Raw genomic sequence first — 21156 nt, forward strand, 5'->3', positions numbered from 1 at the left:
AGTTCAGAAAGCATGGACAGAGGGACAAATTCCAGATGATTGGAGTAGACCTCTCATAGTACCCATATATAAAAAGGGTAATAAAACTGAATGTGAGAATTACAGAGGTATTTCCCTACTAAGTGTTCCTGGCAAGATCTATGCAAGTATACTTGAGAAACGATTGAGAAGAATTGTGGAAGAAAAGCTTGGTGAAGAACAAGCTGGATTCAGGCCAAATATAGGCTGTCAGGATCAGATCTTCCCTTTACGACAAATAGTCGAGAAAGCATGGGAATATAACAAAGATCTGTATTTAAGTTTTGTCGAATTGGAAAAGGCATATGACAAGGTGCCAAGAGAGAAGCTATTCAATACACTACAGTTATATGGTGTCAATGGGGCATTATATCAAGCAATACTTAGTCTTTATTTGAGTTGTAAGTCAGCAGTTAGAATTGAAGGAAGTACAGGAAGATGGTTTAATGTTAAATCTGATGTGAGACAAGGATGTACATTATCCCCTCTGTTATTCATTATCTATATGGATCACATTATGAAGGAAAGTGGTATTAAACATGATATCAAAATTGGAGATGTTAATGTCAGCTCTTTGCTTTATGCGGATGATGTTATACTTCTAAATAAATCCGCTACAAGTCTGCAAGATTCTCTGACTAAATTGAATAGCTGTTGTAATAGATATGGTATGAAGGTCAGCAATAAAAAGACAAAGACAATGAAAATAGGCAGAATCATTGAAAATGTCAATTGTGTTGTGAATGGAGAACCTGTGGAACAAGTAAAACATTTCAGCTACTTAGGCACAATTTTTACTGAAGATGGTAAACTAAATATAGAAATAGACAACAGAATCAGCAAAGCTGGTATCGTGGGAAGTCAATTGAATAAATTCATATGGAATAAGAAAGAAATTAGTCGGAACACTAAATTAGCTGTATACAAGACTGTGATCAAACCAATTTTAACTTATGGATCTGAGAGCTGGGTCAGAAGTAAAACACTTGACCAAAGACTAGAGACCGCAGATATAAGAGTCCTGAGAAAGATTATAGGCATGAACAGATGGCAGCAATATCATATTAAAAATGAGGATATTAGGAAAGAACTTGACATTGTCAGCATCCAGGAATGCGTTAACAGAGCTAATCTCAGGTGGTATGGTCACTTAAACAGAATGGGCGAAGAAAGATTAGCAAAACAAGTGTTCTCTGCCAGGTTGGCAGCAAAACAACCCAGAGGAAGACCAAGATATAGGTGGATTGATACGGTACAAAGTGCCTTAGACAATAGAAATATAAGATCTGATAATGTTGGAGTTTTGACAAGTATCAGACTAATTTGGAGGAAAATTGTAGATAGGAAGTTAGTAATGATGTAATTTTTTCATGTAGTACTATCATATCCTGTACACCCCTTGATGATGATGATGTCATTTATGCACATATACAACTGTTTACAAACATTATTAAACAATTACATGCAACTACAAGTGAAAAAAAAAAGGGGGGGGGAGAATGATTCACTATACAACAACATTTCGCTATACTACAGTGATCCGGAACCTAACATGTTATATGATGGGGGTGTATCTGCAACTGGCACTTACCGCCTCTCGTCCAAATTTTAGTGAACTTTATGCAAGGGGAAGAAAGAACTGGACTCGTATGGGCAAACCTTATGGAAATCTTCATGTAATTTAGGTTTCATTCAAAGCTAATAATTTTTGATCCCAGGCATTCTGAATTCAAAATTAACTGCAATTGTTACATAATGTGAGCCTATCAATACAGATTTAATCAATTTGCATTTCAGTTAAATCAACAAACAGTAAAATGGCATTCTTGTATACAAGCATCCTTCATTAACATAGCAAGTGAACACAGAGTCATTTTTTGACTCAAGTACTACAGTTTATCTACAGTCATTCGTAACATAAAATTTTATATATCATTCCATTTGATTTTGGTAACAAACGGTCTGATTTAAATGAAAATTTAGATGGCATAATCAATTTCCATAAAGATCTCAAATACCAAATTATATCAAATTGCCTTCAAAGTCTATAAAAATCTAATTCAGGATGGTGGTATGTGTTAACCAATCAACAGGTTATAGGATTACATCCCAGTATAGGCATGGTTGTTTGCAGGTATGCAGATGAATTTTATCGCCAATATGAAGCAGCTACCATTAAATAAGGGATGATGACCTACCCTAGACAGAACCAGATGGTGATATTTAATTAGAGGAGCAAGGTATATATTACCAGCTGATAATTAGTTTAAAATATTCTCAACTCTGATAACAATAAAAAAAAAATGAGCAATGATAAAGTGAAAATTCATGTTGTTATTTTATGAATATTGTACTAATTTCATGTATAGCCATTTATATACATTTATAAATTGTTAATAAAATACTTACAGGACTCCTTTCATTCCAGGCCATGTTCTTTCAGTAAAATAATCCCGAGCCAGTGGTTTAACCCAAAGCAAAATGATGAGCAAAGGAGCCAAAAAATTTAGGTGAAGAATTAGCCTGCCAAATGATGTCAGTTGCAAGTTAATTGCATGTTAAATTTTTAAATAAATTAAAAAACTAATTAAGTAACTGCTACTTCAACAACTATAAATTAAAAATATGAAATCTTAATAAACCAGCATGTTTACTCAAAAGTTCATATGTTTAATAAATAACTTAGACTTGGGAATGGCAAATTTATTATATTTGCTGTTTATTAAATTTTATTAATAAAAAGTTTATTAAATATACTTTCATTTTTATAATTTCACGTATTTGGCTTTAACATATATGAATATCATTGGAAAGATCAGTCATCTTTTGCTTAAAATTAATTTTAAAATTTATAAAATTAATTTTATAAATTTTGTAGCATTTAAAAACAAGTTTTGTAACACCAGAAACTGTTTTCCATCATTTATTCAACAAAAGTTTATAAAAAATAAGACAAAGTTTATCTGAATAGAGGAAAGTATAAACTCACTGTCATTGAAGTTGGGGAAAAAAAAAAAAAAAAAAAAAAAAAAAAAAGGATAACATGCACTTGTCCTCTATATGTCAGAGATAGTAAGCAATGTAGTTATGAATCCATAATGTTAATAAAAATTATAAATGGTAATATGAAATTAATGAGGTAGTAAACATTTTGACAGTTTACTGTTATATTTAAAGAAGGTAGGAAATATGTTGTTCAGTGAATACCAACAAAGTGTTACTTACTAAATAGCATATCTAAATACCTAATATTTCAGGCTGTTTAAAAAAGAACGTCAATAGATTTCCTCTCTCTCTCTTAATCCCAGCCCACACATTGTTCTACAGGGTGTTCTATAAGTTCCACAGCTCACTGTTATGAAACATCACACACTCCCCTTTTAACTCTTAATCATAATAAATGAAAGGAGTTTTCGACATTGGCCATCTCAAACTTGGCCAAAAATTGTCATCAGTGAAACACAGTTGAATGAAGATGATATAAGAATAAAATGTAGTAGTATTGTATTTTCTGAAGGGGATAGGATGGGAAGAGGGAAATTAATGATGATAGCAAATAAATGCAACAAACCAAAGTTAAAGAGGATTTCAGGATTAAGAGAGATGGTTCATTTAAGGTTATCTGGTACTAAGGCTAAAAAACATTGTTGGTTGCATCGTATATCAACATTAGAAAGATGTGGATGCTATGCATATGCACAATGAGTGTGTGTTGGGAAGGGGAGGGGGGAAGCTTATGGAGAAGCTTCAACTATGGGGACACAGATTTCAGAGAGGAAAGAGAACACGGTAAGATGGAATTTAACAGCATATGATGGGGAGAGTGCAGGATCTGGTGATAGTAGTTAATGATGCATCCATAAGTGGGTCACTGCTCTGTCTCAAATAAGGGAAAGTGACCATGCAATCTTTTTCCTTTCGAGGTTGCTAAGCCTGTGGAATTCTCATCAGCCTGGCTGGCTGAGTGGATAGCATATCTACTCCCCAGCCAAAAGGATGCAGGTTCGAATCCCACCATAGGCATGGATATTTGTGATTGTGGAGCTATATAGCCTGAAGCAGTGCCACAGCATGAGAAGCTACAAGGGAGAAATGTCAACAATACATGGGAAATGCCAAGGGAATGTCTGAGGGAAGCAGTATCAAATTGTATTCAACGTCAGGAGGTAAACTGATAAACATCACCACATCAAGATCTGCAAAAAAACATTTCATGGAGGAAATATAAAGAAAGAGATGATCAGTATGTTTATGAACAATACTAAATAAGGTAACAAGAAGGGCAGCAAGTATGGTAAGATGGGATAAATTAGATTATGAGATGAGATTAGTTAGGCAGATCCAAAAAAATCCTGAAGTTTTTTCACAATGTGGCAAGTAAGAGAAAGAACGATTACTATTTCCGATTACGATTTTAATCACCACTGCAGAGATACTAATTGGTCTATAATTTACTACTTCTGTCTTATCTCTCTCTCTCTCTTTCCACTCCTCGAAAAATTATAACTTTTTTAGTGATTATTTTTCAAGGAGTGGAAAGAGATAAGACAGAAGCAGTAAATTCAAATGTATATCATTCAGGTGGAGATACTGCAGGTGTCAATGTGACAAACACTGATGTGAGAACTCAAGATATTGAAATATATTAATGTGAATACAGCCAATGTGTTACAGGAATGAGAACTGGCAGTATCTCTGATGCAGCTGTTTAAGTTTCAGCTCTTGCAAGGTTCTGAGGGAGTGGAAAGAGAGAGATAAGACAGAAATAGTAAATTACAGACCAATTGGTATCTCAGGAGTGGTGATTAAAATAAAGGAAATGGTAGTTAAAGGCAGAATTCAGAAATGGATGGACAAAAATATATGATATTATATAAATATGATATATGATATGGTGGGCAGCATGGCTTTGTGAAATTCAGGTCCTACCTTAGTAATTTACTCACTTTTTATAATAGTGACTACTGAATTGGGAGAGGAAAATGGCTACACTGTGATACTGCTATACTTTCAAGATATTTGACAGAATACCACATGGAAGACTATTACATAAGTTGGAGCAAATGGGAATGGATATGAGGCTGGTGGCATGAATGGGAGGGGGAAGATTTTATCCAACATATGCTATTCTGGTGTCTATCAAAAAGACACCAATGAGTAGTATATGATGGAGTGGAATCCAAGGATAATGAGGGTGATTAAAGTGTAAGGGCACTGTATTAGAGCCAGGCATTTTTAATTTGTATATTAACGATAAAAGGAATGATTTAAGGAGAAATATGCAGTTGTTTTCTGATGATATGGCAAAACTAGGGAGGCAAACATTAATAAAGGTAATGTAGATCCTACAGGATTTAAATAAATTGGCACTGTAGGCAAAGGATAATGGTTATCAGTTTAATCTGGCAAAGTGTTAAGTTATACCCTTTGAGACAAAAATATTACATTCTGTAATTACATTGATGGTAGTGGAGTACAGGATATTGAGGCTAGGGATTTGGGGGTGATGGTGGCCAGAGTGGGCTTCCTGAAATGAATCTTCCAATTTCATGCAGATGTTCGTGTAATAATAATAATGATGACAGTTGCCACTTCAAAATGAAACCTGGATAAGTTATATAACAGTCTATGGTCTGACTTACAAGGAAAAATGCATGAAACAAAATCTAATTAAAAAGTTCATTTGCTGTCTCATAATGCTAGTGGAAAGGCTTAGACGTTGGTTATGCATTTTTTTACTAAATAATTTAAGGAAATTACAATGTCAACTAGGATATACATTAAAATAAATTTTAATATATTTCAATATTTCGGCAACGTCACGTTGCCATTTTCAAGAAACTTAAGAACAAGACACGTGTATGCAGGCACAACAAACAGTAAGTGAGGAAGAAGCAGGAAGCTATTATTTCTCCTAAAGTCCTGATGGTGCCCCCTAGCAGGCAATGTTGGTATTCTTGGGCAATTGGGCTGAAGGTCTTCTGATATAGGTTTCCCAAATTTGAGGCAGGCTCAAATTTGGGGAAAAAAAAAAGGTTTATAGAGAGGGCATAGTTGTAAGGCCAGAAATGAAAAGACCCCATGGCCCTCGAGTACTCTAATAGCATAAGGGTCATAAAATAAGAAGAGTTGGTTGATATAAGGCCTTATAGGAAAGATTAAAGTAAGTGGATCTTCCTCAAGGTAGACGAAGAAGAGGAGAGATGCAGCTAAATTCGTAACTTTCACTGTTCCCCTCACATAGTCATTTCTCAGACGATCCTTTCTGATCACACCGCACATCCACCTAAGCATTCTCATCGCTGCTACTTTCATCCTGCTGATGTTATTTTTCCTCAGGGCCACAGTTTCTATAGCATACGTCATGGCTGGCCTCACTACTGTCCTATAGATTTTGCCTTTCATATTGATCGGCACCCTCTTATCGCATAACACTTTAGCCATCTCCCTCTAGTTCCTCCAACCCGCTTGTATCCTGCATCCCACTTCCTTCTCAGCTCCTCCATTTTCTTCCACTGTTGAACCTAAATATCTAAAGTCCCTCACTTCCTGATGACATTTCTTTCCAGTTCCAGATCTGTCTCCTGGGCAACACATATACTCTGTCTTACTTCTGCTCAGTCTCATACCTCTCTCTTCCAGTACTTTTCTCCATTTTTCCAGTTTAGTTCCTGCTTCTTCTCTTGAATCTGCACACAGCAAGATGTCATCTGTATACAACATTGTCCAAGGTGCATCTTCTCTCACCTCCTCCATCAAATGTTTTTCCACCTTTTCCAATTCCTGGTAGTTTTCTAATAATTTCTTTTAATCGAGATATTTCTAATGTCAACTTATCCTCAGATAAATTATCATTATCACTGCAGCAGTACTTTTGTTCATCAGGACAAATGCTCTCCTCTAGCAACAACTTGAGTTTTTGACACTGCCTTGTTACGATGAATTTTCGGTGCCATTTTTAAGAGTAGTAAACACTAATAATATTTCTGCAAATATATTATAAAATGCTATAGTACAATAATTACACTAAAAAACTACAATAATATACTAAAAGTACACAATTAAATCTAAGAAAACACTTACTAAATCAACAAAAATCACAAATCTTTCAGTAGCTCTCTAACAGCATGTCTTTTCACCTGATAGCCTGGACACCAGAATTCAGTCTAATGCTACTACCAGATCTAACACACTCAAATGCATGGCCCCCCCTCCATCACATGCTTTTTCAGGTAATTATCCCTTAGTAACTGTATAAATTGCAGGGATGAAGGAAGAGGAAAGGAAACTTGTTCTGTTTGTTTCTAGGTGTACTGTGAAGGGATGTTGTGCAGCAGCTGCACATGTTCCAATGAGCTTTGTACTGAGAGGAGGAATTATTGATGTTATTTCGGATGAGCATTTCCCATGGAAATATTTGTAGAATATACATACTGCAGAGACCATACGTCTGTGTGAAAGTGGGGGGAGAGAGTTGGTAAGGGATGGATCATTGATAAATCTAATGCTCTCCTCTGTATTGAGTTGAGCATTTTGAGAGAGCTTTTAGGGTCCCCACCCCATATGTGGGAGCAGTATTCAATAGCTGGGTGGATTTGTGATTTGTAGCTGTTCAGGGGTGAAGTAATGTCTTGAGAGAAAGAGAAGGAATGTTACACTGTGTCAGAACATGCATTACTCCCACTTGTTCTCGTCTACTTGATTAACTTATCAAAAAACGTGCCATATGTCACTGAAGATGTCAAAGCTCTACATGTCATTCTCACCTGGAATTCTTTCCTGAAAATTTAATGAGTGATGAGCAGAGGAACAGGTACCACGAGGACAATGATAATGGAGTAATATTATCATCAGAGACCTCCAGGAAGTGAAGAACTCACTAAGAGAGGCTATACATAATTCACACCAGCTGTCATACCTTCTCTTAAACTCATTCACACTACATACACTCACCGTAACATACAAGCTGTTCCACTCACTCACTTGCTGCTCTACAAGATAATTTACATGCCATAATCCCAGTGTTATCTTTGTAACTCTTCTTTGCATCTTCTCCACAGATTCTTTATCCTCTTGAGACCCAGAAGACCAAATTTACACACAGTAGTTCAGGTATGTCATATTATCAAGGCCTGGTAAAGAGGCAAAATGACTTCCTCGTCCTTACACATCAATGTTTGTTTCAGAATCATAATTATCCTGAGTTTTATGTGAAATTTTTGCTGACCTTTAACTTCAACTCCCTATGCAATATAACTCAGATCTCTAGCCTTGCAATTTCTAAGCATAATCCCACCAATATAATATGCTGTTGGAAATCTCATAACCTCAAATCTCAAGTGCATAACTTTACACTTACTAACACTGAACTGGTAGCCAATATCATTTGCCACCAGTTCTTGCCCATTAAAGTATTTCTGTAAGTGCTACAAATCATACCATCCCTGATTCTCCTGCCTATATCTGCACTGTCAGTAAATAACTGAACATCTCCTATCAGGTCCTTCCCATATCATTAATGTATAAATTAAACAATGGTCCAAGGACCAACAATGTTACCTACCTTACACCACTAGTCACCTTAAATCTGCCAGATTCACATCTCCCATATCCTACTTTCTGATACCTTTCCAACAGCCACCAACTTTCCAAGTCAACAGTTTATATTCCAATCCCATATTCTCCAGCTCATGCAAAAGGCCTTTCATGCGGATTTTATCAAATGCCTTAGCAAAACTCAACATTATCATACTGTATCCATTCCCTTTATCAAACTCAGCTGTAATATTATCATAAAAATGGAGCAAAGTGCTAAAACATGACCTCCTTTTAATAAACCCATGCTGTTCCATGCAAAGTATAGACTGTTTGTAACAGATTTTGTTATATGTATGTTCTTGGCAACTTTTCTAAAATCTTCACTACTCCAGTGATACTAATAAGGTTGGTACTTAGACATTAGTTTTTTGCTCAACCCTTGTACAATGGAATTATCACAATTCTTTCCATTCCTGTGGGATCTCTCCTGAGCTGAGACCCAAATTATACATATATGTATGCTAAAAGAGTTTTCAGCTGAACTGGTTAATCGCAGATAGTTCAACTGAAAACTCTTTTAGCATACATTCTGATATCCCATCTGTTCCTATTTCCAAATCCACATTCAGGTTATGCAACAGCACTAACATCCTCCTTTTTCAACTATGAGCCATTACTATATAAAATTTAATAACCTTTTTCATATACTCATCATTTCTTTGAGTACAAAAATCTACACAGTTTGTGAAGTCTGAACAGATTTGCAATTTAGTAATGCATGAAAACGACTACTACATTTCCTTCTATTATGTACAAATTCTTCAAAAAAAAATTACATATCTTTTTGGTACTTTTTTTATAAAAAATAAAATAACAGTTTAGTCAAAACTGTAAAAATAGTACTCTTTGTTGTTTTCAAATTTTGTAGTTGCTGTCCATGATATGTTATAAAGTATTTTTCACATAAAACATTTTAGTCAGTAACCCTCAAGTTCTGCTATTACTATGAACAGTTTTTTCAGGGTCTGGGTCATAAAATCACTGGATGAAAACTGAGAATGTAATAAACTACACATGTCAACCAAATAAAAACAGTACAAAAAATATAAGCTTGTTAGAATGATTCGAGATTTAATCTATAGGTGGTACATTGATGGCATACTGTTGCTCATGATCCACCTGTGCTATGTTACTTGTTTAGTGCAGATCAAATAAAATTGTGTTATTCCTTGATTCTTATTGCACTGTGTAAGAACATGTATTACCCCCACTTGACCTCATCTAAATTTTCTTATGCAATGCTGCATATAATGTATGGCATATTTGTCTCATTCCAAATAACATTGTTTCTCCATTGTAATATGGACCAGTTCTAACAATTTTTGTTGCCTATTATTTAAAATTTTTTTTATGTTTTTAATTTTGATAATTATATCATGAAAATAGTATTTTTAAAAGCTGAGATCCACATTATGAAGTACCAAAAAAAAAAAAAAAAAAAAATTGCCAACCTGGGTGGCCAAGTGAATAATAGCAGCAACTACAACAGAAGTAGCATCATGAACACTACAATCTCTCAATACATTTCAAGGTTTTCTTTCTTTTTAGAACTAACGAAGTTTACCTTTGATTGTGTTACCTTTGACAGTAGCATGTGTCCACAACTACATCATCTGCATATGCAAAGCTTCTTTGCGCTGGAATAAACTGGTTAGTCATTCACAAATAATGAAAAAAAATGATAAATACACTTCCCTCTGATAGCTTTTTTGTACATGCCACTGACTTTTTCATATAATGCCACTAAGAACCATTGATTCAAATAATAAGAAAAAGTGTGCAACTTTGTAGTGTTTGTGATAATGTTTTAACCTTGATGAGGAGTCTATAACAGATAGTAGGCAGATAATAACTAATATTTAAGGAATTGACAGCGTATACTGGAAATATAGATTAAATAAACTTTAATATACACTTTCCGATATTTCGGCGAACGTTACGTTGCCATCTTCTTGGGAACTTATTAAAAAGACACGTGCACACAAGTACTAATACAACAAATGAGACTGAGGCTAGGACGCTAGCGTTTTCTTAAAGTCCTGATGGTGCCCCCTGGCGGGCTATATTGGTAGTTCTTGGCCTTTGGGCTGAAGTTCTTTTGATAAAAGTTTCCCAAATTTGGGGCAGTTTCATGCATCCAAATTTGTTGAGGTTTGGCATGTTCCTAAGGGCCGAGGCTGATTCCATGAATAGTCTTTCATACTTGAACTTGCTGCGGTGTATTACTGTGGCTTTCTTCCATCTTATTCTGTGGCGAGTATCCAGAGCGTGGTCTGCAAGCCCAGAGTGGCTGTACTGGTGAAATCTGATGTAATCCTTGTGTTCTGAGATTCTGATATTTGCTGTCCTGCCTGTTTGGCCAAAGTAGGACAGTTTACAGCTGCAAGGGACCTGGTATACACCAGGTAGGTCTAGGGGAAGTGGTTGGTCTTTGGTGGAGCGGATAAGGGATGCCAGTTTTCTATGTGGTCTGTAACAAGTGGTCAAGTCATGTTTTTTTAAGATTTTATTGATTTTTTCTGAGGTGCCTCTGATGTAGGGAATAGTGATGGATTTAGAGTAATCTTTTTTGTGAAGGGAAGGGGGGTGGTGGGTTGTGGATAACTGGGTTAAGTATTTTTTGGATTTTTTGGAGGGGGTAGCCGCTGGCTGAGAAAGTGTCACGGATGTGATTTAGTTCAGTGGTTAGGGCTTGATTATTAGAACAGATTATTTTTGCCCTGTTGAATAATGTTTTAATAACTCCATATTGTTGTGAGGGGGGGTGGTGGGATTGTTGGTGAATGTATCTGCCTGTATGGGTGGGGTTTTCTATAAACTGAGAAAACCAAGGTTCCATCAGGTTGGCGGGTGACTAGTGTGTCTAGGAAGGGGAGGTTATTGTTTTCCTCTTTTTCCAGGGTGAATTTGATTCTAGGGTGTTGGTTGTTCAAGTGTGTTAGGAAGGAGAGGAGTGAATCCGGGCCATGTGGCCAAATAGCGAAAACATCATCAACATAGCGAAGCCATATGGTAGGTTTTTGTGGGGCTGAGTTTAAGGCTTTCTCTTCAAACATCTCCATGAAGAAGTTGGTCAAGGGTGGGGAAAGTGGTGAACCCATGGCTGTCCCCTCTATCTGTTTGTAGAATTTTTCCTGCCAAACGAAATAGCCTGAGTTCATTGTAAACTGAAATAGGGCTGAGATATCGGGAGGAAATTTAGCTTGGATTAGCTCTAAGGTTTCTTTGAGAGGGACATTCGTGAATAGGGAGGAGACAACAAAACTGACCATTATGTCATTGTGTTGGAGTGTAAGGTTTCCTATACTGGCTTTGAAGTGGGCTGAGTTTTTTTATGTGCGATGGTGTATTGCCAGTATAGTGTGAGAGCGCTTTGGCTAAATGCTTGGCTAGTTTGTAAGTGGGGGAATCAATGCCCAACCAAGTGCTGTTCGATAAGTCCATGCAAAGTCTAAGAGATGCCGCCACCAGTACGTATTGAGGTTATTTTTAGTTGCTGGCAACTGTTGGAGGATCACACACCAAGTTTCAGTCAGACAGATCTATTGCTCTATGTTTGGCATTCATTTGAATCGATCAAGTACTGTGATTTGTGAAAAATGGATAAGAAAGAATTTCGTGCAGTAATTAAACATTACTTTTTGAATGGCAAAACGGTTCAGGAAACCAAAGCTAAGCTTGATAAACATTATGGTGAGTCTGCACCTTCGATCAGAATGATTTATAAATGGCTTAGTAACTTTCAAAGCGGCCATATGAGCACACACACACAGTTTAGCATGTGATGCTGAACGTTCTGGATGCCCTGTTGAGGTCACTACTCTAGAAATTATTGAAAAAAATCCATGATATGGTGATGGATAATAAAAGAGTGAAGGTGCGTGAAATTGCTAAGGTTGTATGCATCTCAAATGACCATGTACATAATATTTTACATGAACATTTGCATGTGAGAAAACTATCCACAAGATGGGTTCCACGTTTGCTCACACTGGATCAAAAGCGTCAACATGTGAACTGTTGCAAGGACAGCTTGAAGCTGTTTCAATGGAATCCAGAGGAATTTTTGCATCGTTTCGTAATAGTAGATGAAACATGGATTCATCACTACCAGCCTGAGACCAAGGAACAGTCAATACAATGGGTAGCAAGCAGGGAATCTGCACCAAAGAAAGCGAGAACCATTCCTTCAGCAGGAAAGGTTATGGCCACCATCTTCTGGGATGCTCGTGGCATAATCTTCATAGACTTCTTGGAAAAGAGCAAAACAATTACCAGAGTGTATTATGTGTCTTTGCTGGATCGTTTAAATAATAAAATAAAGGGAAAAAACAACCACATTCGGTTAAAAGAAGACTCTTTTTCACCACGACAATGCACCCACTCACTCTTCTGCAATTATGACCACAAAATTGTTAGATTTATGCTACGAAGTCCTTTTGCATCCTCCCTACTATCCGTTTTGAAATATGAAAAAATGCTGGAAGGAAAGAGATTTTCATCAAACGATGAGGTGATTGCCGAAACAATTGCCTATTTTGAAGAGTTGGACAAATCATACTATATGGACAGGATCAAAAAACTTGAGCATCATTGGACTGTTGAAAAATAAAAAATGTTTGGCCCCAAAAAATTATGTTTTCTTCATTTTTGCACGAACTTATCAAACAACCCTCGTACATACTACACGATTAAGAAAATATTCAATATCAGTTCAAATATGCAATCAATCACTTACTTCATAAAAGAACTTTCATCACAGTACTTCAGTGAATCACGGTGCATTTTTGCAAACCTTAACCCAGGGAAAGTAAAGAAAGCACCCATTAGACTACACCAAAGTGCTAAAGATAACTTGAACATAAGTTGAGAAGCTGGTCCACTAGAAAAAAAATTTAATTTTTTTAAAATATATTCATATATTCAGAAAATTCAACTTAAATATTTCTGCAACATTTGTGCAACAGCAATTAAAAATGCAACAGCTAACTCACAGTACAGCAAACACCATGATAGCAAATTCACTCACTTATAATAGGCTATCTAAAAGTCCATTCCAGAGCTACACAAGTTTCCTAAGTTAGAATTCACTGTATTCACTAGTAATTAACATGTTCATACCAGTTGTGTGACATGCCTCGTGTTGTACTAGTACAGCACCAAAACACATCCCAGTGTGAATGTGTTAAACATGTGTTACAGTATTTTATTCTGCAAAAATTAAACACAGTCAATTTAGTTAACTGTAAAACTTTGACTCAGCAACTTATCATTCAAAAACTTTAGATAAAAGAATAATTTTATTGCCAATATGGGACACCACCACCAGCTTATTTATAGTCCCTCTGATTGCATAACCTGTTTGCCTATAATATTAATGTACTACAGATTTATGACCTTTCATGAATGGGATTTGGATTAAAAAAAAAAAAATTGCATGTTATGCAGGATGCAAAAAAAACCCAAGATTTCAAGAAGAAAATCACTGCTTGCCCAGCTTCAGTTGAAGACTTTTTTTTTTGTAGACTACTCACACTGCAAAGAATCAATGTGAGCGGAGGAGGAATCAGAAAGAGAAGGTTGTTAAAGACCACAAAGATAAAAAGGTAGGAGGAGGAGGAGGAATGGCAGTAGTGGGTTTGATGTTGGGTTATGAACAGATATTGCTAATGTTATAAGTTTAAAGGAATATGGAGAAATTATGGATGCCAGTTTGGCTGAACAGCATCTATCAAAAAAGACAAACATCTGTTGAGATAGTGATGTGAATCCATCATAAATTAGCTGAGTTGCCCTTTTCTGTACATAATTACGTATAATTGTAAAGCACTACCCTAAAAATGAAAAGAGTATTCTAAAATAAGACAGATCAAAGATTTGTATAAATGAGTATAAATTCAGAAGAGACTAGAGGTTTTTGGAGGCTAAAGAAAGTACAGATGTGTGTTTACACCAGAAAAGGCTGGAAGTAAATATCAACCCTAAAAAAAGAGAAATTTCATTTTATTTGAGTATTATCAAAATGTAAAAGAAAGTGAATATACATTTTTTGCATGAAAAAAAGATTTCTAGTTGACCTGAAGGCTTTGGGGATTGATATTTATGATACAGATTGTGAAAATCTGGTTGCTCTTCTCTATACATCAAACATACTTTTTCAGACCACTTCATATTTCTAATAAAACAGGTGGTGGTCTCACACCAATCAGTGAAAATCATCTTCCGCCAAATAGTGTATTTTGTCATTAGCAAAATTAAATCAACATATTAGCAGATTCCTTTCTTCTCTCTCTCACACACACATAAGTGTGTGTGCGCGCACGCAAAGTCAGAGAAAGAAGATTCCTGATCTATATCTATCTATATATAGTTGGATTTAGATAAGCTAGTATATATGAACTAGCTGAGGATAGGTATGATGGAAGATACAGATGAAGGTACAATGTCCAAATAGCCACATCAATGGCTGACTCTAATTGGTATTATAAGGTTATGAACAATCTGGCAATAAATAAATCAGTAGTGGCAAGACTGTGGCTAGGTTATACTGCAGTAAATGCATGAAATGAATGCCTTTAGGTTCAGGTACTACACACATTAAGGACTAAACATATTTAGGTTCTTAGTGCAGGATGATAACTAAATGCCTCTAAGTCAGAATTCCATCTAGCCACTGCAGTGATACTGTTCATGCATTGCACATTGAAAGGCATTAAACACCCGAGTTGCTTTCATAATGTTACAGTATTATCACTCTGGTAATGAAGCCATTAAAATGGAAGCATTAAAGCAACTGCTGAGACTATAATGCTGCTGTTTCCTATGCTACACCATTCAGGTGTGGCATGCACAACTTCGACTTGTCAGCAGGCTACTAGGGGTACTGGTCTGGATGTTGTACTTATGAGAGCAGCTGCTATACTGTGATCTATTGAAACTAATCCTCTGACTATATGCAGGGATATTAGAAAGTCAGTGGAGGAAGATTGCTGATCCACACACATATATAGAAGAGAGAGAGGGAAAAAAAAAGTTTTCTCCTCAGCAGTTACTAGTCACTTAATTAAAAAAGATAAGAGATCACAGGAATGAGAGATTTAAAAAAAAAAAAAGAAAGTCCACATTTTAAGCATTCAATAATCAGTCTGGTGTCAGACTGATGATCAAGCTTTAAGGAAGGCGGGGGGGGGGGGGAGTTCAGAATGGTTAGTGAATAACAGAAACAGCAAATATGACAGAATACTGTTTCAACTAATAATAAACACCTAGACAAGTACCTAGTAGCTGCTGACAAGTTAATGCTGTGCATGTACATCTGAATGGTGTATATAGGAAACAGTAGCATTATAGTTTCAACAGCTGGCTTAATGCTTTTAGTGGCCTCATTGCCAGAGCAATGACACTGTAACAGTATGAAAGCAACTCTGACTTGTACTGCCTTTCAAGAATAAAATTTCAACTAATGAGTGCCCATTTTGCTAAAAGGCTCACTGCTACCTCTTCACTGGATGAAGAAACTAAGGTGTGAGGAGGTATTAGAGCTGTTGCACAAACTGAATAAGAATTAAGCAATATGGACTGACGGGATATCAGCATGGATGCTAACAAGTGTTCAGCTCACACTGCAGACACTAGCAAACAGGAGTGATAGGATTCAGACATACAAGCTTCTGAAAGAGTCAAAAGGATTTCAGTTGATGGAATTTTTCATTTTATGGAGGGTGGGGAAATGGGCAACCTTGGAAGCTGAGAATAATGCTGCCAAGAAGGGGATGAGATCTGCATTTTTCTCTCATAGTATGTGATTGGAATGGACTGCTATTGGATGTGTGTGCAAGCAGTGTGAATGAATTCAAGAATAGGTATGACAGCTGGTATGTGTAATATGCAGCCTCCTTTGACAAGTTCCTGACTCCCTGGAGGTCTCTGTTAATAATAATAACAATGTAAAGTCTTGAGTCAAAAAATTAAAGAGATTCTACAATATGAATTCTTCAACAAGAGAATCTGATCACTGTTACACAGTGATCTGCATTCGTTTCAGACAAATTATGGAGACTACAACTGTGTTAGAAATAATTACTTTAATTTCCTGACGTTTCGACCTTCATATTAAGGTCATCATTTGGAGTATACACACACACACACACACACACACACACACACACACACACACACACACACACACACACACAGAGACAAGCTATATTACATTTCAAACAGAGTTTGAAATGTAATATATTTCAAAGAGAGAATGATTTGATCAACCATTATTCTACTAACCTGACCTCTCGTGAAAAAATAAAACTAAATCAAAGCTATAATAATTCTATTTATAATAACGTTATCAGAAATATTCATACAGAAAATTTAATCACAGAAAAAGTGGTGTCCTAATCTAACACCAGAGTTGTTATATTAGAGTTAAGATCCTGAATTACTTACAGATGAGAAGTTTGTGTAAGTAGAATATGTGCCTTCCATATTCTTGTGATTTTTAGACCATTATTATTGTTAAGATTAGGGTAGTTGATAAGAATTTCACAGGCTTCCATAAATTTATGTTCATACCATTATGTAAACAACAAGTGCCTTTCCAGTAAATTCTATGTAGAGTATTCAGGACAAGATCATACTCTGAATGCTCTACACAGAACTGCATTTGTCTATAACTAAGATGACCACATTGCCACTAACTGGTGAGAGTGATCATATAGTTTTGAACCAGGAGGTGACTAAATGTGTAAAATTTTCAGTTGGGTTGGGGGGGGGGGGGTATATGCTACAGAGCTGGTAAGTATGATAAACTTAGGAGATTGCTTGAAGCAATGATGCCATGGCATGAGAAACTGCAAGGGCTGGATGTTGAGATTGCATTTGGGGAGGAAGTAATAGCAGACTGCATACACAGAGTCAGGATGATAAATCAAGTGGGAGTTAAAAAAATGAATAATCATTAAATAGAAGCTACAAAAAAGAGAGAGAGAGAAAAAAAACAATTGTGGTAGGAATTCAAAGAGAAAGGTGACCAGCAGGCACATGAGCAGTACAAAGCACAAGCCCGAATGGTGACCAGCATGGTAAGAAAGGCAAAAGCATAGTATGAGAGGAAATTAGCAATACATGCCAAAAGTAATCTCAAAGAGTTCTTTCAGTATGTTGCAAGTAAAAGGAAGAGTGATTATGTTGGAAGTTTATTTTCCACTTGGTTAGACTATAATAAATTTAGTTTAATCCTTTACCCAAGTGTAGGCAAACAAAGTTTGTGCCTGAAGTATCTTCAGGACTGAGGCAACTCGTAGTAAAGGTGGACCAAGCTCTCATCACTCCTTGTCTCAGTATCTCCCATAATGCAAAGCACATCTCCTTTCAGACATGTATGATGCTATGAATTAAAGGAAGAGCCACTACCCAGACCAGTTTCGACCTTTACTGAGGTCTCATCACTGGGAGCCAGACCCAGAAGTGGTGATACTAAAACAGAAGCAATGGGGAAGTCATATTTACTTATACGAGTTTCCAAAAGGTGTACCACCTTATTATTAATTTACTCTGGATTTAGAGAAAGATGTTGGAAGTTTATTTTCCACTTGGTTAGCCTATAATAAATTTAGTTTAATCCTTTACCCAAGTGTAAGCAAACAAAGTTTGTGCCTGAAGTATCTTCAGGACTGAGGCAACTCGTAGTAAAGGTGGATCAAGCTCTCATCACTCCTTGTCTCAGTATCTCCCATAATGCAAAGTACGTCTTCTTGCAGACCTGTCTAAATCAAGAATAAATTAATAATAAGGTGGTACACCTTTTGGCAACTCGTCTAAGTAATTAAGTTAATTATAATATTAAGTGCCTGTTAGAACTACTGATGATGATAATGATGATAATAATAAAGAAACATGTTCTTATCAATTACTAAACCTTTGAAATAAAGCAGTAAGTATTATTTATTATATTTTCTTGAGCACTGTTTCTTTCTTCCACTAGCTCATTCCTCAGATCTTTGGTTTTTCTTCTCACTCAAATCAAAAACTTGTCGATCAAAAATACACACTTTAAATCAGTTAACAAGGAAAACTACAAGTGGCAGAATAAAGCAATAATCAAAAGCATAATAAATATAAAATATATACGAGGGCTGTTCATTAAGTAATAAGACTAAATTTTACTGTCACAAAACCACTCGTCACAATATTAATTTCTGTGGAATAAAGAAATGTTGCTGTCTGTATTAATAAAAGAGGTTGATAGATGGCGTATACGGGCTGATGTGCCAGAGTGTCACGTGACTAAACACAAGCGTGTTTTGGTGCGCCTATGAGCCGCGACCAGTCATCGAAATGGAAGCTTCCTTGGAACAGCGTTATGCGATTAAATTTTGTGTTTGCAAAAATCGGCATCGGACACTTTTAACATGATACGCGAAGCTTTCCACGATGAAGCAATGTTGAGGGCAAGTGTTTTCCGCTGGCATAAAACTTTCAAGGAAGGAAGGCAAAATGTGGAAGAGCTTGAATGTGAGGGATGACCTTCAGCATCCATCACAGAGACAATGATCAACACAGCAGCAATTATCATCAAGGAGGATCACAGAATTACAGTAACCAGCTACATGTTGTCCTGAATATTTCAGTGGGAAATGTTCACTCAATCATGGCTGAACATTTGGGACTGAAACGTGTTTGCGCCCGATGGATTCCCAAACTCTTGACACTGGAGCAAATGCAGCATCGAGTGGATGTGTGCACATGGAACAAGAAGGCGACAACTTCTTAAAATGCATCATTACAGCAGATGAAGCTTGGTTGTATCACTATGACCCTACAATGAAACAACAAAGCAGTGAATGGAAGCATCCATCTTCGCCTAGCCCCAAGAAAGCAAAAACTGTAAAATCGGCTGGTAAAGTTATGATCATAATGTTTTTTGACTATGAAGGCAATGTTTACCAACACGCTGTAGAACCAGGGAATACTGTAAATGGCTCATACTATGCAGATGTTTTACGGACAATGGTACAGCACGTCAAAAGGAAGCGTCCATTGCTGAAGAACGGCTTCTTATTGCACCACGATAATGCAAGGCCACATATTGCTGGTGGTGTAGTGGACGTTTTGCAGAAGAACAACATAGATATCCTACCACATCCTCCATACAGTCCTGATCTCGCACCGTGCGATTTCTGGCTGTTTCCTCAGCTCAAGAAACCACTAACAGGCTGCCATTTCGAAAGCAACAAAGCATGTGTAAAAGCTGCGGAGGCAGTTTTGAAAGAATTCTCAAAAAACGGACTTTCACATGTGTTTAAGAAGTGGATGTAACGTTGGGACAAATGCATCGTTTCTCACAGTAGTTACTTCGAAAAAGACCATGTAAATGATGACAATTAAAGGTAATCTGTTTTCTGTATAAATATATTCTTATAACTTATTGAACAGCCTATGTATATATAAATATGAGCTCCTGAGCAAAGCTCATCATTACATAGTTCTGAAATCAAAGCAATTCTCACATAATTCTGATAAGCATTTGGTCACTTTCAAATCTTTTTCAGTTTCAAAAGAAAATATTATTTTTCCACTCAACTATTGACTGATTATTCTTTCCTTTAATATATACAAGCAGAATTTATGAAGTACCCTTTGATAAAAAAAAGAAAATGACTAATCATTTTATATTAGACATAATCATGACTAATCATTATATATATATATAAATGCCCTCTGCACACAGATTAAAAAAAGCTAATAGGTTAATTATTTTGTGGAACTTGCATAAAAAGAAAAAGCAAATGTCTGTAGGTATAGAAAATGAACAAGGAAATGCCTTGGTTATAATAGGATAAAACAACTGTAGAGCAAAGAACAAAATCCATGTGGAGGAGAATGATATATCAAAATAGTGTTACTTTTAATTTCAGCATTAAACAAAAATCCCTATTATATTCCCATGAAGGTTTATTTGTCATAAAGTAAACATCTGGTCTTGACCACCACTATTTGGACTAAATCTAGCTTGCTTTTTTCACCAGTTTTTGTTTAGGAAAATTTTTTTCTGAAAAAAAATTCTCTACTTTTTTCCTACAGGTGCATTCATCATTAGGGTACAGATTATCAAGAGAATCATAAAAACAGAAAATCAGTTTACTAATCAAAATAAAGTTATAAAAACAAGATAGAAGAAATATTTATTGTTTTCTCTATTTAGGATTCTGGTGTATGTATTTTAACTAAAATGAATAAATAAAATAAATCTGTTGATGCCTTATATTCCCCAAAAGGGGTGGGGGTGGGTGAAGATTTAGTCCTAAATAACCTCTTCAGAAACTGAGAAGCAGCCAATCTCCACACTAAGCCAATCATGGATGACTATCCCAAAACCATCAGTGATTTTTAATTGGTATGCAGGGAAGAAAGTATGGCAAATAACTGCTGCACCCTCATAGTCCCTAACAATATACAATGTTGTCTGAAACAGCTGAAAGTTTTATGGTTGATTTTCTTGAGTCGCAGGGTTAAAATCCTTGTTTCTGGGAGAAAAAAAAA

At 36.1% G+C, this 21156-nt stretch overlaps 1 protein-coding gene across 2 annotated transcripts in view; it reads right to left on the reverse strand.

Moving 5' to 3' along the window:
- The window catches only part of emei (transmembrane protein 161-like emei), an 89019-nt gene that overhangs the window by 32496 nt on the left and 35367 nt on the right, over positions 1 to 21156 (reverse strand). For both annotated transcript variants that reach the window (XM_090412838.1, XM_090412847.1), the window contains exons 7-8: positions 13355 to 13498; positions 2428 to 2541 (exon numbers count right to left, since the gene is read on the reverse strand). In XM_090412838.1, the coding sequence (XP_090268964.1) occupies positions 2428 to 2541; positions 13355 to 13498 (258 nt within the window). The remainder of the gene's footprint in view (positions 1 to 2427; positions 2542 to 13354; positions 13499 to 21156) is intronic.

Source organism: Typopeltis vanoorti, chromosome 2, assembly GCF_054136105.1.
Source record: "Typopeltis vanoorti isolate ZY-2024b chromosome 2, IOZ_Tvanoo_1.0, whole genome shotgun sequence".
In the NCBI taxonomy this organism is placed as follows: Eukaryota; Metazoa; Arthropoda; class Arachnida; order Uropygi; family Thelyphonidae; genus Typopeltis; species Typopeltis vanoorti.